Here is a 27663-nt window from a genome sequence, read left to right as displayed (position 1 = left end):
GTTGTGCATATTCACGGCGGAGGTTAAAGAATAAAAGAGAACTGACATAACTTTTCATGTTGATTCCCACAGATAGTGCCAAATGTTGATGCACAAAACTAAAGGGGTCTTGGAACAACGTAAATCCGACCGTGAATCTGCAAGAAAGTAAATAACACAAGATGCATCGTGGTTCACCTCAATATTTGGGCTACGTCCACACTGATTGTATTTCTCTTACTATATGTATGGATTACAAGGGTGAGGGGGAGTCCCTCAAAGAAAGAGAGTGTTGTTGTGTTTGTGAGGGTTGCCCTCTGTTGGGTTCCCAGAGTCCGATTTGTGAGGGGGATGAGTCTCCTTTTATAGAATAATGGGCTCCTCCTTTTACATAATCATATGGGCTGGGTAATAAGGCCTAATGTATCAAAGTCTGAGGCCCAATATGTGTGGTACTAACACTATACACACATTTAGGTACATTAATTTACTATAATATATTTTGGTACATAAATTTTGGTACTAATATTTAAATATATTAGTTCAATATAATATATTTCAGTACATATATTTCGGTACATTAATTGAATCTTTCAAGTTTAAAAAATGTTAAATAAAATTAATAAATTAAAAAACTCTTTTTTGGTGTAAAAATAAAAATAAACTTTGTATATTAATAAATTTAAATATTTAATGTGAGACATTAAATAAAATGCACATTAATTATTTTGAATTAAGTACACATCAATGGATTATAATTAATATGTAATCTAACATCATGTTTATTTTAAATTTCAATATTCTTGAAGGATTAAAGTTAAAAAACCCCCATTTAATCTATGAATAATTTCCAACGGCTTTACTAAAAAAGTAGTTAATTAAATAATTATAAAGAGAGTTTAAATTTTTAGAAGACAAATTAAATTTTGTAACATGTTCAAATTTGGTTTAGTAGCTATTTAGTTTGAGTAATCTTTTAATTTTGTCTCACTCGACAGTTAGTTGCAAATGATAGAAACTTGTCATGGAACCTGTTGAACAAGATGCACTGCAGTTTCTTGGAGAGTTGTCCCACCCATCAATTCACTCTCAGACCCTCTTTAATTTGGTCCATTACAACTCCTTTGCTCTCATAAGTATGGAATGGACCAAACCTTGTCCAGTTTTGCAATGAAGCTCGTGATCATAAATTACTCTACAACTCTCCTGTCAGATTATGACAATTCTGGTATCAAACTGGATAAGACTGAGTAAGTATAAAATTGGTGCAAAACTCAAATACAAAGAGTCATGTTTTTGAAAGAGTAATAGGATGTAACTAATTCACGTGTTATAATATAAATAAATCATAAATTTAAAGTGTATAAAAAAATGAAAGAAAAATACATGTGTTATAATATAATACAAATTGATTTGTCGACAAACAATATTATGATCTTCATTAAAGACTTCAATTTTAAGACCTAGATTCATACATACAAGTCCATATTCTTCCTTTTCTTACTCACAATTTGCAAATATAAAAGTTGAACATTGTACTTTGTTTATACAACAATAGTGAGAGTAAAAGAATCGAACTTAAGACGTCAAATGCGAATGATTAATGTTGAATCTTAAGTCAGACTTGAGAAAAATTATGGAATGAAATATTTTTGTTCATGCTCACTCCTCATTATTGTCGTTAGAATAGCTTAAATTTTGATATTCGTATATTTGATTAATTAAACCAAACTAATATAACGGTAACATGTTTAGCATCACCAATTCACCCTACTTTAAGGAGGTGATAGAAAATACACTAAGATGAAAAACAAGTTCAAGGGGGAAGAAAAATGAACTGTCAAAAAGTAGGTGGAGGTAAATCATTTATGCGAAATGAGAGGGGCTTCTTTGTAGATACGCGAAAATCGAAGGCCAAAACCAATGAGAGTGACTTTTACCCGAAATTCTCTTTCCTGGTTTCTCTTAGACGGTGAAGACCCGGAGGACACTCTGCCACCAGTCTCTGCCTCTCTCTCTCTCTCTCTCTCTCTCTCTCTCCCCTCCCCTCCCCCACTCGTCAGTCGTCACTCCTCTGGTATGAATTTCTCTCCGATTAATGCGAAATCTCTGATTGCTTGAATTATTTCCAGATTGGTTTTTGATTTTGCTGTTTTTGCCATATTCTGTAATCTGGGTTTTCTTATTGCTGTAGCTGTAGGATATAGTTAAGCAAGACGACTATATATATATATATATCTCTATCTTCCAGGGAATGCTACTTGTTTATAAATTTTACAGCTTTTGTGCTTTTATTTCCTCCTTGTTTTACCCAGTTAATTGGGCGATTGCTGAAAAGGGATGCTCTGATCGTCGTAATATATTGTAAGCAGCATCACCAATTCTTTCATTTTTTGCACGATTCTCAAAGATGATAATAATTTAATTGTTAATTGATTATCTTTATGCTGTTTGATACATGGGTTCTTCATAAAGTTTTGATTTTTGTCGTGAATGTTCATGTTTTTGGAAATTTTAGCTCTGATTGTTATTTCAAATGGCTTTTAGATGATGTAAATTGTAGTGGGTCTTGATCAATTTACTTAATTTGTGTGTTAGAACCAAGGTCTAAGAATGGCGGGATTTGTGCCCTATGGGAATGGAGGATTTTATCCATATTCTTCATCACCGTCTTCAAGCTTATCGGCTTTAGCTCCACCTTTTACTGTCGATCGGTTTGTGCCGAAACCCATGTCTAGCCCACTTGATGTGATCGAGACACCTTATGTTGCCCCCATGAATTCTTCTTTGCACAGTTGGCTTCCATCTCACCCGACCACTACGGGGTCTAATTTCTTTGCCAATCCATCCCCAGATTTCAATTCAATTCCTTCATCAAATGCGTATGGATATGCAGGCCTGCAGACTGTTGAACCATCCAATACAAACTTGCCTCCTTTGAACACTATTACCACTGCTTCATCCAGTGCGTTTAAGTATGATCAATCCTTCGATCCTGCTGCAACTAGTTTCGTTGAGGCAAAACCTTATTATCCCTCTTATCTATCCTCAACAATTCCGAGTGTTCCCCCCACGGTGGTTCCTAATCAACCTAGTTATGATTGGCTGTCAACTACTCATTTCGCTCCCTTGGATAGCACCTCTCACAAGGATTACGGTCAAAACCCTTCTGATCCAAAATATACTCCTCAGTGGGGTGGCTTGTGGGAGTGGGAGCAGGGTAAACAGGGAGACTTTAGTGGAAATTTCTGCTCAAAGAAGACTGATGTTTCCAGCTCATCACTGTACAAGAATTACATGAAACAAGGTATGTCTCCCCAAGTTATGTGCCTATGGAATTTTTCCAGTGCAACTACTTTTCTTTTTTTCACTCTCTTAGTTATGCAACCCTACTCTATTTTCCCCTAACTATCTGTGTAATGTGCAGACCCCTTTTGTGAAGAAGCATCACATAGCATCAATATTCTGGGTTGGGAAAAGCTTGGTGGATCTGTAAGTGCAGAGCACTCAGGTGATAAATCCTTTGTGGCGAAAAATTCCAAATTCATCCCTGCTGACTTTTCAGAATCTGTCACGGGGTCATTTTCAGCAGTTCCAGAAGCCCATCCTAAGGCATCATCCTCACAGTTTGTCATGAACACCACAAACTGTAAAACACCGTACAGTGTGTTCTCTGAGCAACGACAGAATGATGCTAGTATGGATGATATTTCATCCGCTTCAAAGTCTTCCTCAGCCTTTGCCACTAGAATACCAGTTACTGGCACTAAATCTTCAGAACCAGAGATAGGTCTGTTCAAAAGGTTGAATTTCAGAAGTGATGCAGCTGAGACAGATCGTGGTCATTATTATCCCTCTAGTGTACAAGAGTCTTGTCTGCCACAAGTTTCTGAAGGCAACAGTCGTTTCAGTTCAAGCCAACTTGACAGTCCTGGAATAAATGATAACTTCTTCACAGAAAGAAATGAAGAGCTGTCAAATAATAGAAGTCTCAACAAGAATCCCTGGGATTATGTGTTTAAAGCGAAATCTGGACTTGAAAATCCTCATGTTAGTCCTGGTGGTTTTAATGTGGCACTTAATACAAATGAAACCGTCAATTCTTTTCCGATGTCATCTGACAATGTAGATCCTAATAATCCAGCTGTGGACTCGCCTTGCTGGAAAGGAGTTCCTGGTGGTCGTTTTTCTTCATTTGAATCCTTTGAAGGAGTTCCAGAACAGATAAAGAAACTAGAGGACTGCAATGGTTTGAATTTTCCAATGCCACTGATGTTTCCACTAAATGCTGCGGAAAATGTTTCCTCCAAAAAGCCTATCAAGAACACAGTTGAATACCATGATATTGGGTGGCTGGAAAATGGTCTGACCCTTCCTTTGAAGAGATCTTCAGTTGAAAACTCAGCTTTTGGAGAACATAAATTAGATGATGCCATGAAGACCACTTATGACTCGGAAACAAGCCATGATAGAGGACCTCAAAGTTACAGGGATGTCCTCCATAAATCAGGGAATGGGGACAACTCCTTTGGTCTCTTTGGCCATTCTCACACCATGGAACAAGGTCATGGTGGAGAAGTTGGATTAGCAACGGAAATAAAGAAAACAACATTGACTTGTGGTGTAGATGTTAAACTGAACGTCAGTGACACTATGGAATATGGTTCATCGCATGTGCCTTCGCATGCTGTAGAAAATATATTGTGTTCATCTGCAGAGGATGCACCTACTAAGCTTTCCAAATCTGACGAGGAATATTCTATGCCGAAAGTGGATGCACAGATGCTGGTTGATACAATGAATAGCTTGTCAGAATTGCTGCTTAGTAATTGTTCATATGGCTTGGTTCAATTGAAGAAAAATGATATTGAGGCCATAAAAGCTGTGATCAATAACCTGCATATCTGCATATCAAAGAACGGTGAGAAATTGTCGCCGACACAGGAAATGCCATTGTCCCAGCAAAACACTGCTCAGTGTAATGGAGAGTTCACAGAGCATAATAAGGTAGGCTGCTTAAGTTTTTGGAATGTTATTTCGGACTTAATTTTTAAAATGAATAGCGGGCGCTTCCCCATGCAGTTACTACCTCATACTCTATAATAATGTTTTGCTTGGCTGAATAATTTCTTCAGGTTGTGAGTGCAGACAGGGGGCCGTTGGCATCCGCCTCTAACATTCAGGATGAAGTTACTGGTTCTGTTTTTGGGAAAAGTGACAAAAACATGGCAAAAGAAGATAAAATGACTCAGGTACCCCTATCCCTAGCATCATAATGTAAAATGTCAAGCTTTATTTCTTCCCGTTGGGGGATGAGTAAGTACAAAAAGTGAGTTATTTATTTTGCCATGGACCTCGGTTTTGTAGGCTATAAAGAAGATTCTTAGTGAAAATTTTCATGCTGAGGAAACAGACCCTCAAGCCCTCTTGTACAAGAATCTATGGCTCGAGGCTGAAGCTGTATTATGTTCCATTAATTATAAAGATCGTTTTAATCGTGTAAAGATAGAAATGGATAACTGTGAGGCAGAGAAATCCAAAGGTTAATACTCTTACGTTACTGCTGTAGTTTTATAACCTATAAACCATAAACTTTGACCTTATCTTTATTTTATGATTGTGTTTCAGACAACTTTATATATAATGCAGATATGATGCAGCAATCAGTGTCTGAGGTTTCCCCTGATTCAAACTCAGTCAACCCATTGACGTCTGATGCTCAGGAATTTCCAACTTCAAATCTCCAGGATTTGCCCGTATTAAGCCAGGAAGATGAGGTATTGGCCAGATTTCGTATCTTAAGGGACCTTGTTGAGAACACAAATTCGATTGGCGCTGCTAATGGGGGTGAATCCAGCTCCAAGGTTTCTGAACATAACAAGTTTGATAATATTCCACCTGAAGTAAATGGTAGCTCATCATCACATGGTATTTCCATTCAGGATTCTCCTACATCAGGTGCAGTTGGGATGACAGATGATTACGACGAAGCTTCTGTTATGGCCAGATTTCGTATCATAAGAGACCGGGTTGAGAAATCAAAATTCATTAGTTGTTCCACTATGGAGGAATCATCCAGCTTCAATGTGTGCCTTCAACCCAAGACTGACATAATTGCACCCAACCCAAGTGATGTCTCGGCACCTGAGTTCAGTTTCCAGGATTCTTCCATTTCAATCAACACCAGCCAATCAGACGCTTGCGAGGCTTCTGTTCTGTCCAGACTTAATATCCTCAAATCCCGGATTGAAAACTATGCTGACTTGCATACTGAAGGGCAACTTCTTCCAAAACCCAAGATATCTGCAGTTGCGCCTAACACGAGTGATAGCTTACTGCCCGAGTTCAAAATCCAGGATTCTCCTCGTTCTAGCACATCCGGCCAGTCAAACAACTGTGAGGCTTCTGTTACGTCGAGGCTTCAGATCCTTAAATCCCAGATTGACAACTCATACATGCATTCAGAAGAGCAGCAACCGCCGGAAACTGATGGTCTTGGATATGCTGGTAAGAGAAACCCCTGGCCGTTTATAAGCAAGAGATCAGAGGGTGGAAGTTCAGAACTGAAAGAGCAACCTATTTTTCAGAGTCATGAATCTGACAGTAGTGAAGGTAATATGGTTGATGCTGAGGAGTTCGATCTGTTCGTGGATGGTCCACCGGCAGATTATCGGAAGATCAACAGTCCTGGGAATCTGCTTCCGACGGGTTGGCACGATAGCTCTTCCTCGGATTGGGAACATGTCTTGAAGGAGGAGATTTGGGGGCAGAACTGATGAACCTGATGCTGGAAAGAAAACATCCCTTCCTGGATGGTGGATGATTCCTCATGCTTCTTTGCGTGTGTCCAAATTAAAAACTTAAAAAAAAAAAAAAATAATAATAATAAAAAATAGGGTTGAAAATAGAGGTAAATGACTCTGGATATAATATTTTTGTACAAAGTTCTTCAACTTAATTTGAATTGTTCGGAACGAGTGTGTTCTAGAATTATGTAATTACGATCGAGTCTTCTAGTCTGTTTATATTGTGTGGGAAGATGTGTGCATGCTTGCATTTCATAAAGAAAATTGAAATATTAATTTTACATCTCATTCCGTGTGCCAGAAACAATATGTCGTTATACAAGCGAAGGGGCACTTAAAAAAGAATTCCCTCAACTTGTATGATAGCATATAGCAGCGGAGCCAGAAAAGTCATAAAATAGAAAGCTTCCAAAAATTAATCATACTTATAAATTATAATTGCAAATTTATATATTTTTCTTTCTGCCAAATTTCATTCCAAATCAATTAATACAAAAATTCTAAAAAAATCTCAGGATGAGAACAAACAGATATGATTGGGATTCGTGATACAACCAAGAAATTAGAACACTTAGTTTGTGTGAGGTGGATCAGCTGAATGAGTTAATAAAGACTATTAGATTCAATTTGAGTGATTCAGATTGCCTAGTCATTGAGTTCCGTAGTGAATCTCTATCCTATCCAATGTCTATCCAATCTAAATTTCGGTGTATGGATAGGCAAATTGTCCTACTCACGGCCAACCCGATCGACTACCGAGTCTACTACAATGTCTCAAATTTTGAAAGAGTATCCACCTTGGATCCTGGTCTTAATTAACATTTTCTTCTCCATTTACACAACTATTTGACCACAACTGGAAATCTAAATAATTCTCTTCGCACGCGGAAAGTCTTAAAAATACAAACCTGCATTTCGACTCATTCCATTTGGCATTTTCATTGCTTATTTAGTCAGCATTTTTTTCATTTTAATTTTTTTTTTTTTTTGCAGAAATTATGCAATCCCAGTTAAAACCTAAATCTTTCTGGTGGCATTTAGTGTGATGCTATAACAGCAGAAGCTTTGTCATATGCTTGTCCTCTTTCTACTTGCTCATCAAATATTTTAAATCTTTGACGACTTCGCTGGGGGAGGGGGGGGGGGGGGCAGCAGCCTGCTTAATTTCCTGGGTTTTCAATAATCAAATCGCGCATTTCTGGCTATAAATACAGATCGTTATTCGATGATCCTAAGTTAAGCGGGGTAATTCACCAGTAATGAAAATGAGTACTCCGCTAAATCTAAGTCGTGTTTTCAAACTTTTAGTTGTGGTCTTGTTTTTTCAGAGTGTTCATTCGCAGCTCCAAGTAGGGTTTTATACAACTTCGTGCACCTTAGCAGAGACAATCGTTAAGGACGAGGTTCAAAAAGCGTTCTTTCGGGATCCAGGCGTCACGGCCGGTCTTGTGAGAATGCACTTTCATGACTGTTTTGTCAGGGTAAGATTTAACGTGCTTGTTGTAACTTGACCCACACGGTAGAAATAATGTTAAAATTTTAATCTTTGAATGTTGCTCCTTTTAGGGTTGTGATGCATCAGTACTCATCGATTCTACTTCCTCGAATACGGCAGAAAAGGACTCGCCGGCAAACAACCCGAGTCTTCGAGGGTTCGAAGTCATTGACAAAGCAAAGGCCAGACTTGAAGCTGCATGCCGAGGTGTTATATCCTGCGCTGATATAGTTGCTTTTGCAGCAAGGGACAGCATAGTTCTTGTAAGATCTGTGTTTTTTTTTTTTTTCCTTTCAAAATTTACTATTATTAAGGAAAATGAGAGAATTCGAAACTATTACAATGTTTAAAGGGAGGGAGGGAGTTTTGAACTCGGAAGTGACCCATTGGTAGAATCCCAACACACTATCTACTAGTAATTAAGCAATGTACTACTGAAATTGCGACAATATCGCATTCTAAACTACGGTAATCAACAAGAAGGGAGATCTTGGTTCCAAGGGGGCGGGCATACTGCTTTGCCAACTGGCCTAAACCACGTGTACATGTGATTTTCCTTATCTATGCGACTCCTTCTTATCAATTTGTTTTGAAATATATATCCATGATTTTCCATGCAGACTAGAGGGCTTGGCTATGACGTTCCTGCCGGAAGAAGAGACAGCAGAAGTTCCAAAGCTTCGGACATACCCGGAAACTACCTTTCCCGACATTCAATGTCGACAACCTCACTCAACTTTTCGCAAACAAGGGTTTCACACAAGAAGAAATGGTTACTCTCTCTGGTACGTTGAATATTTTTTTCTTGTGAAAATTATACCATTAAGCAACAAATAAAGCTGCTTATATATCAGACAATTTGTTTCTGCAGGAGCGCACACCATTGGCCGCTCTCATTGCACTTCTTTCAGCAACAGATTGTACAATTTTAACGCAACAACAAATCAGGACCCGAGTTTAGATCCGGCATACGCTGCTCAGTTGAAGCAGCAGTGCCCGCAAGGCAACACAAATGCAAACTTGGTGGTTCCGATGGACCCAGCCAGCCCTATCGTCACGGATGCAAGTTACTACGCTGGCATCCTTAAAAACCGAGGCTTGTTCACATCAGACCAAACTCTCCTCACAAACCCAGCAACCGCAAACCAAGTGAAACATAATGCAAGGATTCCTCTCCTTTGGAAGAAAAAATTTTCTGCTGCAATGGTGAAGATGGGACAGCTCGAAGTCTTAATGGGCAATGCCGGTGAGATTCGAGCAAATTGCAGGGCAATTAACAGCTAGAGCCTGGAGAGGATGCCTCAGCCTGCTTCAGTAATCTTGTTCTTCAATTGCATCAGTTATCTTGTTCATTAATTGTGCAGCTTATAGTTTGATAAAATAACAAACACCATGTTGTTATGTCAGCCTACAATGGGCTTTTTATCCAAATTAAGGGTGTTTGAGATCGGTATAACTCTTTACTTTGGTTTCTGATAAAGAAAATCCATTTGTCCACTATAAATCATTTTGATATTTTTGTGAAAAATCTGTTAATAATATCCTCGTTAAATTATAACGTGAACGACCATGTGACAATCATTTTAAGGTATTTTTGTCAAACCAACCCTCCGTTTAAAGAGGACATTGACAGAATTTTCATTTAATGACAAAAAGGATTTACGGACTAACTCAAGGACCACTGCTTTCGGTTTTTATTGTTAGGGACCAAAGGAGAGAGTTATGCCAATCTTAGAGACTATTTTGGTGCGAAAGCCCCTACAAATTAAAGCAAAGTATAAATTGCATTTTAAGTTGCTCATATTCATCAGTTAATTACCTTGAATTTTCTAGCACACATTCCGCGGTTAAGATTCATTGATGTGCTCTAGAATTTTCGTAAAATTAGTTCCGAATTGATGGAGGAGACAACTCTAATGTGGCAGAATTAAAGGATGAAATAGAAGCCTCAATAACTCATGACACAGGAGTGAAGTACATCAGCAAACCAGAAGACCTCACTACCAATGTTTTGAGTCCACAAAAGAAAAGAAATGCACAATACATCCACACATAGACCCGCGTCCGATTGGATGACAATAGTGAACGAACGACATTGATTAAAAAAAACTCATCATCAACTGACAATGAGCGCGAGGAAAACAATTAAGTGGTGAGTTCCATGATAGCGCTGACAATGTCCCCGCTGTGTGTCTTGAGAGCCTTGACGGCCTTGCTCCTTGACACCCCAGCTTGTGTCATGACCAAATCAATGTCCTTAGGTTCCACCCCGGTTTCATCAACCTCTTCCTCTTCTTCATCTGCCTGAGGTCCAGCAGCTGCTCCAGAAATCTCTGGTTTTCCCATCACAGAACTCATGTCCGGCATCCTGAACTGCTGGGCAGCCTGTGTCTGCAGCTGAGAGCTCAAATCCTCGATCTTGGCCTCGCCAAATATGACATAGGTATCAGAGTTTGGACTCTTGAAGGCATCAGGTTTCGATATGACAAATATTATCTGAAATACATAAAAAAGAACAACCAATGAACATCGACCATCACATAACCATATCTCAATTTCACGAACCGGAAATCAAACATCAACTTACGTTTTTGGTCTTCTTGATTGTCACCCTGCTAACACCAGTAACAGGCTTCATACCCAGCTTCAGCATTGCCTTCCGACTCTTCTTCTCGCTTCTGCTCTGTTTCGATGACTCATTTCCATCTGTTACGTCGAATTAACATCACTCGAAGGACAACACAGGATATAATACATATTCATTGTGATTAAGCGGCAAAAGTACTGTATAAATGAATGAAAAAGTTTGAATCTTTATAGTTTAGAACAAACAGAACTACGATTCGACTTTTGGGTTCCATCCAAAACATTTCAAAATTAACATCAAAATCAAACAAGCTACGTGATTTGCCCTCATTATTTCCATAAGGCAACCCCAAGCCAACAAGACTCCGCTTTGAAAAGAGGTTGTTTCCACGACCCATGACATTTCAGTCACAAAGAAGCAACCTTTTTGTTGTGCCAACCGCTCTCATTATTTTCATAGCTTATGCAAAAATCTAATATTTTCACCGTCTTTATGCTCCTACCAATCAAACATGCCTTTAAAAAGCGCAAAGACATTCATGACAAATCCAAAACTACAAGTTATCGAAAGGATAAGAACAACAACAAAAAAAGAACAAACCTTGACCGCCGTCTTCCTTGTCTTCGTCGTCGTCATCCTCCTCGTCGTCGTCGTCATTGTCGTCGTCCTTGACGTCCTCGACCACGACTTCCTCTTCTTCCTTGTTCTGACAACATTCGCAGCACCGAATTAAAAAAAACATATATATGAACCAAACAGAAAATGGATACTTTAAATAAAGGGCGGAGCTTTACCTGATTAGAGTTCTTGAGGAGCTGTTCAGCGGAGAGAACCTCTTCGACGGCGGCGCCGGCCTCTGGCTGAACCAGTGGAGCCGGTGACATGTTTCGGGTTTGGTGGCGGAGATCTAGAAGCTCTGAAACTGATAAATATGAAGACTGAAGAGTAGCAATTCGGCTACCACCACGCAGGCGCAGCGGTGTATAGAGACCGAGACGTGATGATTCGCGAGGGCAAAGGGTTTCGGTTTCGGAATGGGCCGCTAGTTTTTGGCGGCACCACCAAGCCCAATCATTAAATCACCTGCGTTATTTTCTTATAGGAAAACGATTTTCGCACACGCTCTGGTTTCTAACTCCGTTCTTCACTGCTTGTTTTTGTTTATTAGTTCTTCTTTAATTTAACTTAATTGAACATCATATTGATTCTCCTTTGATTTAACTAAACCGAAAGTCATAAGCAAACAAAAGTGTACACAGAGAGAATGAATGTCAAAAAACGCTTTCCTTTTGGCAAGAGTTCATCTTTGAAAGTCAAACCTAAGACCCCTTATTAAACTGTAACACCAAATGACAACATAACCACGCTAAACGACAAATAACCCTATAGACACTATAATTTGAATCGACTAGTTATAAACTCGTTATCAAAGCTAAAACATCTCGCTTACAGGTAGAGAAAAATATCATTAGTACTAGTGGCAATCCTACGTCCTTATCCATGAAGCAGACAACTCTCATGTGAAAGAATTAAAAATGACAATAGAAACCTTTAATAACTCATGACTCGGGAGTGAAGTACATCAGAAAACCTGACGGCGATCACAGCCAATGTTTTGAGTCCACAAAAGAAAAAGAGAAGCATAATCCAGATCCACATAGACGGGCTTCCGATTGAGCTAAAAATCCCAATGACCGACACGACACTGATTCGAAACACTCATTAGGGAAACAATGAGCTTGAGGAAAACTACGATTTTGGCCAGTTAAGTGGTGAGCTCCATGATAGCGCTGACAATGTCCCCGCTGTGAGTCTTGAGTGCCTTGACGGCCTTGCTCCTCGATACCCCAGCCTGCGTCATGACCAAATCAATGTCCCTAGGTTCCACCCCGGTTTCATCCACCTCTTCCTCTTCTTCGTCCTGAGCTCCAGCAGCTGCGGCCGAAATCTCTGGTTTCCCCATCACAGAACTCATGTCTGGCATCCTGAACTGCTGAGCAGCCTGTGTCTGCAGCTGAGAGCTCAAATCCTCGATCTTGGCCTCGCCAAATATGACATAGGTGTCAGACTTCGGACTCTTGAACACATCAGGTTTCGAGATGAAAAATAGTATCTGAAACACCACGAAATAGAAAACAAACAATGAATATCGAGCATCATACAACCACATCCCAATTGCACCAACTGGAAATCAAACATCAACTTACGTTTTTGGTCCTCTTGATGGTAACCCTACTAACGCCCGTTACAGGCTTCATACCAAGCTTCAACATTGCCTTTCGACTCTTCTTCTCACTTCTACTCTGCTTCGAAGCCTCACCTCCACCTGTTGATCATCGTCTAATCAACGTCACTTAAAGGACAACGTAGACAATATATACTCGTTGTAATCCAACAAAACTACACTTTAAGTAAAAAACAATCCAAAATTTAAAATCCAAATGGCCAACTACAAAACATTAGCACAAATGAACAAAAAATTATGGATCTTTACATTCCTAACAAGGTTTCGGGTCGAAAACATCTCAAAACCTACATCAAAATCAGCCAACATAACTTTTATGCTCAATATTTCCATAGATTTTATTACAAAATCTTAAAATTGCACCCTCTCAATGCTCATAACAAAATCCCAAAACTCCAAGCAATTGAGATCATTCAGGAAGCAGCACAGATACCAAATGAACTGCAAAAACAAAATGACGAATATGCCTTAGAATCGAAAGGATAGGAAGGAAAAAAAGGCAACCACCACTTCCTTATCATCGTCGTCCTCGTCATCGTCCTCATCGTCGTCGTCCTCGTCCTTGTCATTGTCGTCCTTCACGTCCTCAACCACCACTTCGTCTTCATCCTTGTTCTGCCAAGTGCCAATGATACCAGTCCAACATTCAAAATTTAGTAAACAAACAAAAATGGAAAATGAAAACAAATTATTTCATCCCCACAAAAAGGGAAAAGGGAAGGGCTTTACCGGATTAGAGCTCTTGAGGAGCTGCTCGACGGAGTTGACCTCGTCGGCGACGGACTCCGGTTGCACCAGTGGAGCCGGTGACATCTTTTGGGTTCGTCGACGGAGCTCTGGAAACTTTGAAACGGATAAAGGGGAAGAGCAGCGTGTATAGAGAGAGAGATGGAGATGGATGATGATATATGTGATTCGCGAGGGTAAGGGTTTCTTGTTATAATTGGGCCGCCAATTTTGGGCTTTTCTTTTATTTTGTTTGTAAGCCCAATCATTAAATCACATATTCTGTGGGTTGTACTAGCATAATTCAAACTCGGGTGCAAGATATTTGGCATTGGCACACTAACATTGCTGACCAGCCTAAGTTACATGTTTATATGTTGCAATCATTTTCAGGTATAGATAATTCTAAAGACACTAGCTCATTGTGAGACTTAGCACATTCTCTCACTCCCATAGTGTAGATAATATCGTATGTTAAAGACATTAACTTATTACGCCAAATTTTGGTGACCAATTGATGTGACAACTTATTATTTTTATAAAGGCTTTTTAGCCAAAATCATCCCTCAGATTGGCATAACTCCTCACTTTGGTTCTAAGATTTAGAATCAAAAGAAGTGGTCCTAAAATTATCCATCGTCTATTATTTTGGTTCTTATGTGGAAGATTTTCGTTGAATTGAAAAAACCACAAGTTCAAGTGGTGAGATTGATTTGACAAAAATACCCTCAATTTAACATAATTTTTTCACAAAATGACCATAATGATTTAGAGAAATTATATTCACACACCCCAAATTACTTCTCCCACACCTTTTTAATTTTTTAATATTTTTCTATCAAGAATATTAAAAAATTAAAAAAGTGTGGGAGAAGTACTTTGGGGTGTGTGAATATAATCTCCCATGATTTATGATGGAGAAAATGATAATTTAAGTAACCATAAGTTCATTAAAAAACAATAAATTATCATAAAAATAGCTATAAATTTTCTCACACAACATCCTTTTCGAACTCTAATTCTCAACCAACATAACCATCATGGCGTCTACATTAACCGATTTGTAATATCAGAGTCTTACGAGTCAATTGTATAACTTGTACGACGTATTTATTTTTTGAAAGGGGGTACAAGGTATTTATTGAGATGCAAATATTTGACCCGTGAACTTGCTAAAATTGGACAAATTCCACTTGTATTTAGCTTGCTAATCATCCTGCAAATTCTAACAAGAAAGCAAATCGAGTTGAACTAATCAAATTTGATTCCATTTCTACTTGTTTGTACCATACTTGACCAATCCCGAAACTACCGAGCACCGGCCAACGCTATACTGTCAAGGACCCAGAAGAGTTCCCCTCCGACCAGGAGGCCAATCACTACTCAACACGTGTCAAGATTAGAAGCCAATCAGAGCGCAGCACGTGTCAACATCAAGAACCAATCATAACATGACACGTGTCAATGTGACAAAGCTACAAGTTTTTCTATAAATAGGGGTCATCCCCCCACAATATTGCCTAATGCCATTTTGTGTTAAATCATTCACAAGAACTCACTAAATTGAGAGCTTGATCCTTTGTACTTGTGTAAGCCCTTCACTACTAATAAGAACTCCTCTACTCCGTGGACGTAGCCAATCTGGGTGAACCACGTACATCCTGTGTTTGCTTCTCTGTCTCTATTCATTTACGTACTTATCCTCACTAGTGATCGAAGCAACCAAGCGAAGGTCACAAAACCTGACACTTTCTGTTGTACCAAAGTCTTCGCTGATTTTGTGCATCAACATTTGGCGCCGTCTGTGGGAAACGACACTTATTCCTACTCTCTTCAGCTGTGTCAAGCTGGTTTCTATCATTCGTACACTTTCTTTTGACCAGGCATCCCTCTCCAACATGGGAAGCGAAGGAAGCCACAGCACACAGAATGACACCCCCCTTGCACATAGTGCGAAACAACGAAAGAAGGAAGGAAAACGAGTTCTTCTTCAAGCTAAAGTCGATGAGTTGGAAGCTCAGAACAACAAGATAGCAATGAGGAATGAGGTCCTCCAGGAGCAATATGAGAAGCTCTTCGAGACACTCCACGAAGCTAGGCAAGCTCAGACACGCGAGCTTGTTGCCCCCGTGGAAGTCAACCATCAACTGGGTGCCCTCCAACATGGAGGGTCACATGCATTCGACATAGATATCCCTGATAGGGAACAGATTACCCCTCGACTTGATAATCAACATGAGGCTTCTCTTAACCCAGTTGCTTCGACCCGAACCATGAGAAGTGGAGGGAGACACCTCTTTGCTGAAGGGGCAGAAGGATCGAAAGCCGTCTTTCGCGATTGTCGGGATTTCCTGAAGCAACGTCGAGAGAATTCCATCCATATAAGCTCAAAGATCAATGACCCAAGGATTTCTTAGAGACTCGGTCCCCTGCCACGGCCCGAGCCGGCCACTAATTTGGGGAAGGGGCAACAAGTCCTAGAGAGACATGAGGGTACAGGGGACTCAGAGGTGTTCCGACAGACATACCCTGGAAGCCAGTACAACGAGTCCAGGGAAAAATCACATGCCCTTGATCAAACCTTCCTAATTCCAAGAGGAGATGGAGATTTACGAAAGAAAGCTCCAGTGGCACATAACTCCGCTCAGGACCCCCTTGTCCTACAACTTATTGAGGAAGTAAACAAGTTGAAGGCTGAACGTCAGGCTGAAATACCTGACTGGAACCAACCCAGGCCTGGCCCTCTTACAAGGAGGATCCTCAACACCCCCCTTCAAGCAAAGACAAAGCAAAAGCTTGGCTTGCAACTTTATACTGGAAAAGAGGACCCGATTGAGCACCTTAACCTCTTTGAGTCCACCATGGCATACCGGATGCACACCGACGAAGAGCGATGTCTTCTCTTCCCCTCCACCCTCTCTGGCGGAGCTCTAAATTGGTATTGTCGTCTTACACCTGAGACGGTAGACTCATTTGAGGAATTGAGGAAACTATTTGTTTCCCAACACATTTTCCAAACCGATCGCTTGCACTCTGCAGATGACCTGTACACTATCCGCCAGAAGCCAGACGAGTCATTACGTATGTATGCTGGCCGCTTCAGCCATGAATACTCCCGGTGTGCCGAGGCAGACGACAAGACTGCCCTCAAAGCCTTCACGGCAGGCCTACGTGATTGTTTCTTTAAATACATGATCAATGCCAATACTTGGAAGACTTACTCTGAGGTGATGGCGCAGGCTTATAACCATGCCTCCGCCGAGGCAAAGACATATCAGGAGAAACCCCCTACAACCATCATTTATCAACAAGTGGGAGGTAGAAGCCAGACTCACCTAAATGAGAAGACCTCGACTTTCCAAACAGCAGTGGCACCTCCCCATGCCTTGCATAATGCTTCGCCGAATCAACAGACATATCAATTTCAAGGCAAGAGGAAGGATTTCCATCCTCACCACTCTCATTTCAGTAAAAAGAGTAAGGGACACTATCCCGATAACCAAGGGTATCGCCACAATAACGCTCGCCCCCAGGCAGTCAATGCAGTGGGTCAAACCCGCGTCAAGATACCCCCTACCCCAAGGTATGAGACATACACGCCCTTGAATGCCACATGCGCGGCCATTTACCCCAGCATAGCTCACCTGATACCAAAGCCAAAGCCGAGGCACCCAGATTACACGCCCCCGAATAACGCGGGCATGTTTTGTTGCTACCATGAGCATAACAGCCATGATAGCGAGAAATGTATCATCCTCCGTGATCGTATTGAAGCTTTGGCACGAGAAGGAAAAATTGATCAATTCCTCCTTCACCCTCAAAGGGATAACCGTAACCAACGCCAGGTGAATGTCATATATTCCATAAGCGGCGGCACACCCATATCTGAATCTTCCAATAGGGCCATGAAAAACAGTGAACGAATTCTGAGGCCTGGTCACCAAGTGTTTCACGTGGAAGACATCAGGGGAGGGAAGTATCAAAAGCCTAACTGGGATCCGATATGTTTCTACCCTGAGGAAGAAAGAGGCATCATCTACCCTCATAACGACCCATTGATCGTGGAGGCTCACATAGCCAACTTTGATGTTCGACGAATCCTCGTAGACACAGGGGCTTCGGTCAATATCATGTTTGCCGAAGCTTTCAGGGCACTCAGTGTAGCTGAACACTTGCTCGATCGCTCGATTTCTCCTCTGATAAGCTTCTCCGGTGATATCGTGCAACCCTTAGGGAGCATACATTTACCCTTTACTATTGGTACAGGCCCTTACACAGCTACCATTACCACTAACTTCCTAGTGGTTGACTGCCCAACGGCATACAATGTCATCTTTGGGCGCACAGGCATCAACGATCTCAAGGCTATGGTATCCACGCATATGCTGTTGATGAAATTTCCAACCCCCCATGGCAACGGCTACATCAGAGGAGATCAGCTTAGTGCACGATCATGTTACAACACTTCAGTTAAGCAACAACACTTGCCCGGACCCAAGGAAACCCTGTCTGTACATGACCAAGTCACAAAGACCAGCCTAGATGAAGCGAACTTGGATCTTCCTGATAGCAACAATCAACCCGATGATCCTCGAGATGACTCTTTCACCCAGCAAGCCCAACCTGCTGAAGAGTTGGAGAAGGTACCTATCTCAAGAGATTATCCAGATCGCATGGTGAAGATTGGCACCACATTGTCACCACCCCTTCGGTTAGCATTGATATCTTTTTTGAAAGAGAACACTGAAGTCTTCGCCTGGTCATACGAGGACATGCCAGGCATCTCTCCCGATGTCATCTGTCATCGTTTGAGTATTGACCCCAAGATCAAGCCGGTGAGACAGAAGCGAAGATCTTATGACGCTGAACGATACGAGGCAATGAAAGCAGAAGTTGAAAAACTCAAAGGCATAGGCTTTGTCCGCGAAGTCAATTACCCGACATGGGTAGCAAATGTGGTCCTTGTTAAGAAAAATCCGACCAAAGAAAGTCTTTTGCTTCAAAAGGTCTTGTGGAGAATGTGTGTTGACTACACCGACCTAAACAAAGGGTGTCCGAAAGATAGCTTCCCTCTTCCTCTTATTGACAGACTTATAGACTCTACGGCCGGGTGTGAACTCCTGAGCTTCATGGATGCTTACTCAGGATACAACCAAATCCTCATAAACCCTTCGGATCAAGAACACACAGCCTTCACTACTGACAGAGGACTATACTGCTACAAAGTCATGCCTTTCGGCCTAAAGAATGCAGGAGCGACTTATCAGAGACTAGTCAACTCAATGTTCGCCGAGCAGATTGGGAAGAGCATGGAAGTTTACGTTGATGATATGTTAGTCAAGAGCAAACATGCTGACCAACACATCACCAACCTATATGAAACTTTCACTATTTTGAAGAGGTATCGAATGAGGTTAAACCCCAACAAATGTGCCTTCGGCGTAGGCTCTGGCAAATTCTTAGGTTTCATGATTAGCCAACGAGGCATTGAAGCTAATCCCGAGAAGATCAAAGCAATCCTCGACATGAAGGAACCGGTAACTTCAAAGGACATCCAGAGCCTTACTGGCAAGGTGGCAGCCTTAACCAGGTTCATTTCTAAGGCCACAGACAAATGTGCTCCCTTTTTTAAAGCACTTAAGGGAAGTAGGAAGTACATTACATGGACTGATGAATGTGCTGAGGCATTCAAAAACCTCAAGGAGTACATGAGTAAAGCCCCTCTACTCTCCAAGCCCGAGGTAGGAGACATTCTCATTATCTACCTATCGGTATCAGCTTCATCCGTAAGTTCCGTTCTCATTCGAAAGGATGGGAATATTGAGCGACCTGTCTACTACGCTAGCAAAGCCTTACAAGATGCGGAGACACGGTACTCTAACATTGAGAAATTGGCTCTGGCATTGGTCATGTCTGCTCGAAAACTCCGCCCTTACTTCCAAGCGCACTCCATCATCGTGCTTACCAATTATCCTCTTCGACAGATACTCCAAAGTCCTGAGGATAATTGAGTTTGATATCTCCTACCAACCAAAGCCAGCTGAGAAGGGCAATAGCGTAGCAGATTTCATCGCCGACTTCACATATCCTGTTGACATTGCTTCTACACCTAAAGCAGTAGCTTCATTACCATCGGAAGCTCAGAAAGTAGAATCAACGACCTCAGCATGGAGTCTGTATGTTGATGGCTCATCCAACCAACAGGGCTGTGGAGCGGGACTAGTCTTGACTACGCCCGACAAAGTAGCAATGGAGTATGCTCTTCGTTTCAAATTCAAGGCATCAAACAATGAGGCCGAGTATGAAGCCCTTCTAGCAGGATTACGTTTGGCCAAACACCTCGGGGTTAAACAAATTGATATTTTCAGTGACTCCCAATTAGTGGTCAACCAGGTTACCAACAACTTTGATGCTAAGGACAGCTCCATGGCAGCATATCTTGCGCAAACACAACTTTTGCTCAAGCACTTCCACTACCAGATCACCCAAGTTCCTCGAGCGGCAAACAGTCATGCAGACGCCCTGGCTCGCCTCGCCTCAGCTGTGGAAGACAAGATTGGAAGAAAAATTCATGTCGAACTGTTGGCAACACCAAGCACCATGGCCGCAGAAGTATGCAACTTACAACGGGGGGATAGTTGGATCACCCCGATCTATAATTTCCTTGCTCATGGCACCCTCCCAAATGATAAAGTCCAGGCTAAGCAAATTCGATACAAGTCTACCCGCTACCTGATCATCAATGATCAACTCTATAAGCGAGGTTTTAGCCTGCCATACTTAAGGTGTCTTACGCCTGCCGAGGCGGAAATCGTCCTTCGGGAAATACATGAGGGAGTCTGTGGAGATCATGCTGGATCTCGGTCCCTAGCACACAAGACTTTTCGCCAAGGATATTACTGGCCAACACTCCACCAGGATGCCATCAAAGTATCCCGCTCATGTGACAAATGTCAACGATATGCGGCTATTCCTCATTCCCCTCCAGAGCCTCTTACTCCTATGATCAGCCCTTGGCCCTTCGCCCAGTGGGGACTTGATTTGATCGGCCCAATGCCGGCAGGGAAGGGCAAAGTCTGTTACGCAGTCGTTGCAGTGGACTACTTCACAAAGTGGGCCGAAGTAGAACCCTTGGCAACCATTACTGAGGCAAAGATAGAAGACTTCGTGTGGAAGAACATCCTTTGTAGATTCGGCATTCCCAATGCGATAGTCACTGACAATGGGCGACAGTTTGACAACAAGAAGTTCAGGTTGTTCTGCTCTAAGTTCAACATCAACTTATGCTTTGCCTCTCCAGCTCATCCCCAGTCTAATGGACAAGTTGAGGCCATCAACAAAATAATCAAGCGCACTTTGAAAACCAGCTTGGACAAAGCTAAAGGCTGTTGGCCAGAATTTGTACCCCAAGTTCTTTGGTCATATCGCACTTCATATCGGACTTCAACAGGAGAAACTCCATTCTCACTTGCCTTTGGCACAGAGGCGGTTGTCCCTGTTGAGCTCGAGCAAGCAACATTCCGAGTCCAGAACTACATTCAAAGTGAAAATGACAAACAACTCACCCTCAACTTGGATTTAGTCGAGGAACACAGAAACCAAGCTCACTTGAGGAATGTCGCCTACAAGCAGCGCATCTCCAACTATTATGACTCTAGGGTCAAGCCTCGTTCTTTCAAAATAGGAGACTGGGTCTTAAAGAAAAGATTACTCTGCGACAGAGTCCCGAGTGAAGGCACACTTAGTCCAAACTGGGATGGACCGTATGAAGTCATTGGCATCAGTCGCCCTGGCTCTTACACACTTAGAAGCTCCGATGGCAAGACCCTTGGCCATCCATGGAACGCTGATCACTTGAAGTACTACTACAAATAGACTCACGATGTACAAGTGTTGAGCTATAGCCGTTCGGCATCCTATGTAATGAAGGCCATTTGGCAATGAATTCAATAAAGAGGTAATTTAGCCAACTCAGCCCTCACTCTTTTACATTCATAGCAAGCGATGCCGGAACCCTTCTCAATCAGAAAGCAATCTGTCTTCCACAGTCACTACAAAACAAGCAAATGAAGACCGTGTCAAGCGCCAAAAAAAAAAAAAAAAAAAAAAAAAAAAAAAAAAAAAAAAACTTCATCCAAAAAGCTTCACCCGAAAAGCTTCACCTCCAAAGCTTCACCCACAAAGCTTCACCTAAAAAGCTTCACCCAAAAAGCTTCACCATCAAAGCTTCACCCAAAAAGCTTCACCATCAAAGCTTCACCTAAAAAAGCTTCACCCAAAAAGCTTCACCCGAAAAGCTTCACCTAAAAAGCTTCACCCAAAAAGCTTCACCCGAAAAGCTTCACCTAAAAAGCTTCACCCACAAAGCTTCACCTAAAAAGCTTCACCCAACAAGCTTCACCCGAAAAGCTTCACCTCCAAAGCTTCACTCACAAAGCTTCAACACCAAAGCTTCACCTACAAAGCTTCAACACAAAACCTTGCTCCAAATAAACAAATTTTGTTCACAAAACCCAAGATGCCCTTGAACTTGTACACAAACACTTGGGTAAACATAAACATTTTTTGTTTTACACCCATAAGGGCCCAAAATTTTCCTTCTTATTTATTCACTTATATATGTTCCCAAACATATTATAATAGATCCAACAACAAGCCAAAGTCCCAAATTTCATAATGGACAAAAGTACAAGCAATTCATCAATAATGAAGGTGCTACAAAAATTGGAATCTGCCCCAAAATAGAAATCCAACCCAAGAGACTTTTTCTCTCTCTCCCTCTTCCGCCTCCTTTCATCTATCAAATTTCTGCAACCTCTGCTCTTCTCCAATGGAGCTGAATTTTGGACACCCTATAGTTCTTGAGCATATGAACAACTTTCAAGAAGGAACCATTTCTGTTTGAGCGACGGAAATTAAAGTGTTGAAGCTCCAAACATGATAGTCGGCTTCTTGCAGATTTCGAAGCTGTTGTGATGTTTCGAAGATCTGGAAATATTTAACCGTTAGTTCATCCTGAATTTTTGATATGTTATGAAAGAGTCGATGAGGAACAACTTCAATGAAGAAAGCATACCGATCTGAACAAGAAAAAATGGAGTTTCGAAGCTCACAACAAATCTGACGGGTTGACAGACAAATAATAACCAGTCATTCATCATACCTGAATTTCTTGAGTTATACAGCTCCGAGGGATCTCAAATTTGGATATGTTGTAGTTCACAAGCTGAGGAACAACTTCAATGAAGAAAGCATACCGATCTGAACAAGAGAAAATGGAGTTTCGAAGCTCACAACAAATCTGACGGGTTGACAGAAAAATAATAACCAGTCATTCATCATACCTGAGTTTCTTGAGTTATACAGCTCCAAGGGATCTCAAATTTGGATATGTTGTAGTTCACAAGCTGAGGAACAACTTCAATGAAGAAAGCATACCGATCTGAACAAGAGAAAATGGAGTTTCGAAGCTCACAACAAATCTGACGGGTTGACAGAAAAATAATAACCAGTCATTCATCATACCTGAGTTTCTTGAGTTATACAGCTCCGAGGGATCTCAAATTTGGATATGTTGTAGTTCATAAGCTGAGGAACAACTTCAATGAAGAAAGCATGCTGATCTGAGCAAGAGAAAATAGAGTTTCAAAGCTCACAACAAATCTGACGGGTTGACAGACAAATGATAAACAGTCACTCATCATACCTGGATTTCTGGAGTTGTACTGCTCCGATGGCTCTCCAATTTGGATATGTTGTAGTTAAGGAATTAACGAACAACTTTCATGAAGACAACTTTGTGATTCGACCTACAGATGATGGTGTTATGTTGAAAAACAATTCCGGTTGTTAGGGGAAATGAAAAACAATTCCACCAAAGAAACATCATTATGATGTTTCATCATTATGGTGTTTTCATCATTATGATGCTTTCATCATTGTGATGCTTCCATCATTGTGATGCTTCCATTATGATGTTAATGCACCAACGGTTACACCTTCTGCAATTCCACTTATTCGGGCCTAGCAACCTTCATCAACAAAATCTATGAAGAAAACGTCCGGGGCTACCACTTAGAAAACAAAAGAATGAAGTTTTGGTACTTACGACATGGACTATTAGCAAGACACCTCATTCGTCAACTCCCTCGACTAGAGACTTGGGGGACTCCCACCATATGCTACTACGCCTTGGTACTCAAAAGTTCGTGACTACTCAGTGACTTGGATTTTTCAAGTCTCCAACCGAGAAGTTTTCCTCACTCGGGAAATTAAGGGAACACTACCTCAAACTACATGCTTCACTCACAAAGCTTCAACAATACAGGTTTCAACAAAAGCAAAAATTCAAAGAACTTTATGAAGAAGGCTTTGGTGTATTTAACATAATATGTTGAAATGAAGCAAAGCTTATTTATTAATATTTTCGATAAGCCACAAATATGTACATATACATGAGTCAAAATAAACAAACAAAAGGGAGCCTTCACAAAGGTTGCTTAGGGGAAGTCTCAGCAGTCGGTAGAGCCCCAGAAAGAGAAAGCACCGGAGGGTGGTTATCCGGAGCCTCAGTACTTGACAAAACCCCAGAAGGAGGAGGCATTGGAGGTTCATCATTTGAAGCTTCATTACCAGGTACAGCCCCAGAGGACGAAGGCAATAAATGTCTTTGGAACAAACCCACAAACCGCTGATGATCAAGTAAAACCTTACCATCAGATTCCTTCATCTGGTCAAGCTTCCTCTTCATGTTTGTAGCATAGTCATGGGCGAGCCGGTGCAACTGCTTATTCTCATGCTTGAGCCCTCTAATCTCCTGTTTGAGACTCATCACTTCAGCAGCCAATGATTCAACTTGGCGGGTTCTAGCAAATAGGCGTTGGGCCATATTAGACACAGAACCTGCACACTGAACACTAAGAGCCAGAGAGTCCTTAACAGCCAACTCATCAGACCGTTTGGAAAGTAGTCTGTTATCTTTGGGAGTGAGAAGGTTCCTGGCCACCACTGCAGCGGTCATATCATTCTTCATCACAGAATCCCCAACGGTAAGAGGACCAGTAGGGGATATGAAGGATGGGCGCCATATGTTGTCTGGAGAAGGCGTGGCTGTCTCTTCTCCAAGGTTCAAGTCAAAACGACGGTCGGAGGGTCCAGACATTTTCAAATGTGTTGAAGAAGGAAGAGGTCAGACAAATCAAGATCTTAGAAGTGCAAGAAATGAGCTTCTACTGGTAGAGATTCAAGTGTGCTGTGGAACTTAATGCCAGCCTCTATAAAAATCTGCACTCGACGGAGCTTCAGAAATCGAAGAGGCGTTTGCTTTCTCAAAAGCTGGGCTGCTCAGAGACCACGAGGGCCGATCTCAGAAATCGAAGAGGCGAATGCTTTCTCAAAAGCTGGGCTGCTCAGAGACCACGAGGGTCGATCTCAGAAATCGAAGAAGCACCTGCTTTTTCAGCCTCGTCAGCACCTGTCACATGCACACTCAGCTTTGCGGAAATTACGGGCAATCTGTCGAAGATTTCTGGTGAAGTAGAAAGCACGTGAATCTTACTGTTCAATCACCGCTCTCCATATGCACCATCAACTCCTCGGGTACCACATATAACTTTGTCAAAGATCTCTGACAAAGTTTAGGCACGAGAATTTCGAAGTTCCAGCTACCCTACTATTACCCATAAGGGTAAAGGAACAGCACCACTGCTTGACAACTGGAAAGTCCCTATGTGTGTCGACCTCCGGGTTTTGCGGCAAGACAGGTTGGCAAGAACGTCCAACCTTTACTCACATTCGAGAAAAGACTCCCAACATAATTACTTTCTCAAAAACCGGAGTAGCACCGCTTTCCGAATCTCGAGAGTCAGATCCTCGACGGGATTGCTTGTTCGAAAACCGAAGAGGCACAACTCTCAGAACTTCGAGAGCCAGATTTCCTTAGATAAAGCTTGTCTGTAATCTCCACACGTAATATCAGCTTTCCAGATACCACATACCACTTTTTCAAAGTGCTCTGACAAAATTAAAACACGTGAAGCTGGCAGCTCCCACTACATTGCTGTGACCAAGAAGGGTAAAGGAATAGCATTACTACTTGTTATTGGGAAATCCCTATATACATTGACCTCCCTCCTCAACGGACAGGCAAACCTGCAAAAATGCTCAACCCTTTCTCACATTCGAAAAGGCACCCTCAACATAACCTCTCGAAATACTCAGCTTTATTTCCCCCCGATAATACCTCAGCAAATAAGCCACACCAAGAACAAGAGTATCTCATATCATCAGGGTCAAAAGCAAGAGTATCCCATATCATGCTTTCTCCCTGTCTTTGTCTTTGTCATTGTCCACACCTGCAGGACAAGGAGAAAGAGAGCAGTCAGTCGGAACCTGAAATCAAACCTCCAATTTGGAACTGACTGCCTGGAGCCTTTGCCTGGTTGCTTACTTAGCATTGCTCTCGAGTACTCATCCTCAACTGCTGTCAAGGTCACGAATTCCACCGGCAAATACCTCATGACAGTTGATCAGATATTGGCTCTTTACACTGAAGCTGCCAAGCGTGGATGAGTCACTATGAAGGAATGTTCTGAAGGACCATTTAAATGCAAAGGTTGCACACCACTTCTGCCATGCAAAAGATTGAAGCAGAAGGTTCAACGGTGAGCTGAAACAGATCACTACAGCACGACACCTTTCCATACCACATTCATTATTCCGTCAACAGCAAAAGTATCCCATATCATCAAGGTCGAACGTACTCTAGATTTGATGGACTTGTTTTGACCCTCAAATTTTTGAGTCGGCCTTATACTCTGAAGGGCACCAGAAAACCCTCCAGCACAGTTCAAGAATAAGCCTGTGGAAAGTTACTTCTTCAAAAGCAAAAGTATCTCATATCATCTCTTATCCATTTGCTTCTCCTTATCCTGGCAGTTGAATGAGAGACAAGGAGAATGAGAACAATCAACCGGAAGCCGACGTCAAACCTCTGATCCTGGGTTGCTTACTTGGAAGTTTGACTGCTTACCTTGTCTGTCACCTCTTTCGGCAGATCTCCTAGCTCGGCGACTTGGGGGACTCCTACTATAGGGTTTGTATCACACTTGACTAAGCCCGAAACTACAACTAAGCTTCAAGTGAAATTGATACATTACCTTGTGCGTCAACATCAGCTAAGTACACCATTCCCGGATGGAGGAAAGGTACTTCCAGAGAAGGGCAGATGAAGATCAGACCACACTTCGGTACTTAGAAGTTTCGTGATTACTCAAGGGATTGGATCTTGCAAGTCCCCAACCGAGGAGTTTCCCTCACTCGGGAACTTAGGGGAGCACTGTTTGTACCATACTTGACCAATCCCGAAACTACCGAGCACCGGCCAACGCTATACTGTCAAGGACCCAGAAGAGTTCCCCTCCGACCAGGAGGCCAATCACTACTCAACACGTGTCAAGATTAGAAGCCAATCAGAGCGCAGCACGTGTCAACATCAAGAACCAATCATAACATGACACGTGTCAATGTGACAAAGCTACAAGTTTTTCTATAAATAGGGGTCATCCCCCCACAATATTGCCTAATGCCATTTTGTGTTAAATCATTCACAAGAACTCACTAAATTGAGAGCTTGATCCTTTGTACTTGTGTAAGCCCTTCACTACTAATAAGAACTCCTCTACTCCGTGGACGTAGCCAATCTGGGTGAACCACGTACATCCTGTGTTTGCTTCTCTGTCTCTATTCATTTACGTACTTATCCTCACTAGTGATCGAAGCAACCAAGCGAAGGTCACAAAACCTGACACTTTCTGTTGTACCAAAG

General features: G+C 41.7%; 3 protein-coding genes, 1 long non-coding RNA gene and 1 pseudogene across 17 annotated transcripts; 2 read left to right on the top strand and 3 right to left on the bottom strand.

The window, feature by feature from the left end:
* Window positions 1–1871: 1871 nt before the first annotated feature.
* On the top strand, window positions 1872–7073 carry LOC103439963 (uncharacterized). Of its 14 annotated transcripts, none has more exons than XM_070825052.1 (8): window positions 1883–2056; window positions 2295–2343; window positions 2578–3286; window positions 3407–4986; window positions 5115–5231; window positions 5347–5521; window positions 5629–5843; window positions 5922–7073. In XM_070825052.1, exons 3-8 carry the CDS (start codon window positions 2593–2595, stop codon window positions 6753–6755), a joined length of 3615 nt encoding a protein of 1204 aa, XP_070681153.1. In that variant the 5' UTR covers window positions 1883–2056; window positions 2295–2343; window positions 2578–2592; the 3' UTR covers window positions 6756–7073. The 14 variants fall into 14 exon arrangements, with proteins under 14 accessions (XP_028962077.2, XP_008376833.3, XP_070681154.1 ...); XM_070825050.1 differs by having other exon boundaries at window positions 5608–5843; XM_029106244.2 differs by having other exon boundaries at window positions 1872–2056; window positions 5629–7073.
* Window positions 7074–7662: 589 nt separating this feature from the next.
* Window positions 7663–9784, top strand: LOC103440160 (peroxidase 5-like; annotated as a pseudogene).
* A 415-nt stretch (window positions 9785–10199) lies between these two features.
* Window positions 10200–11977, bottom strand: LOC103439962 (nascent polypeptide-associated complex subunit alpha-like protein 2). Its single transcript, XM_008378610.4, has 4 exons — window positions 11662–11977; window positions 11468–11573; window positions 10868–10986; window positions 10200–10776 (listed from the first exon to the last, which is right to left on the bottom strand). Exons 1-4 carry the CDS (start codon window positions 11749–11751, stop codon window positions 10426–10428), a joined length of 666 nt encoding a protein of 221 aa, XP_008376832.1. The 5' UTR covers window positions 11752–11977; the 3' UTR covers window positions 10200–10425.
* A 411-nt stretch (window positions 11978–12388) lies between these two features.
* On the bottom strand, window positions 12389–14007 carry LOC103439961 (nascent polypeptide-associated complex subunit alpha-like protein 2). Its single transcript, XM_029106243.2, has 4 exons — window positions 13842–14007; window positions 13617–13727; window positions 13075–13182; window positions 12389–12980 (listed from the first exon to the last, which is right to left on the bottom strand). Exons 1-4 carry the CDS (start codon window positions 13923–13925, stop codon window positions 12633–12635), a joined length of 651 nt encoding a protein of 216 aa, XP_028962076.1. The 5' UTR covers window positions 13926–14007; the 3' UTR covers window positions 12389–12632.
* Window positions 14008–22387: 8380 nt separating this feature from the next.
* Window positions 22388–23673, bottom strand: LOC139197492 (uncharacterized). Its single transcript, XR_011582949.1, has 5 exons — window positions 23545–23673; window positions 23364–23461; window positions 23183–23280; window positions 23002–23099; window positions 22388–22826 (listed from the first exon to the last, which is right to left on the bottom strand). It is a non-coding gene; the product is annotated as an uncharacterized lncRNA (long non-coding RNA).
* Between the last annotated feature and the right edge of the window lie 3990 nt (window positions 23674–27663).

Source organism: Malus domestica, chromosome 07 (assembly GCF_042453785.1).
Source record: "Malus domestica chromosome 07, GDT2T_hap1".
In the NCBI taxonomy this organism is placed as follows: Eukaryota; Viridiplantae; Streptophyta; class Magnoliopsida; order Rosales; family Rosaceae; genus Malus; species Malus domestica.
Note: the sequence above shows the minus strand (reverse complement) of the source record. Positions and strands in the feature narration are given on the sequence as shown.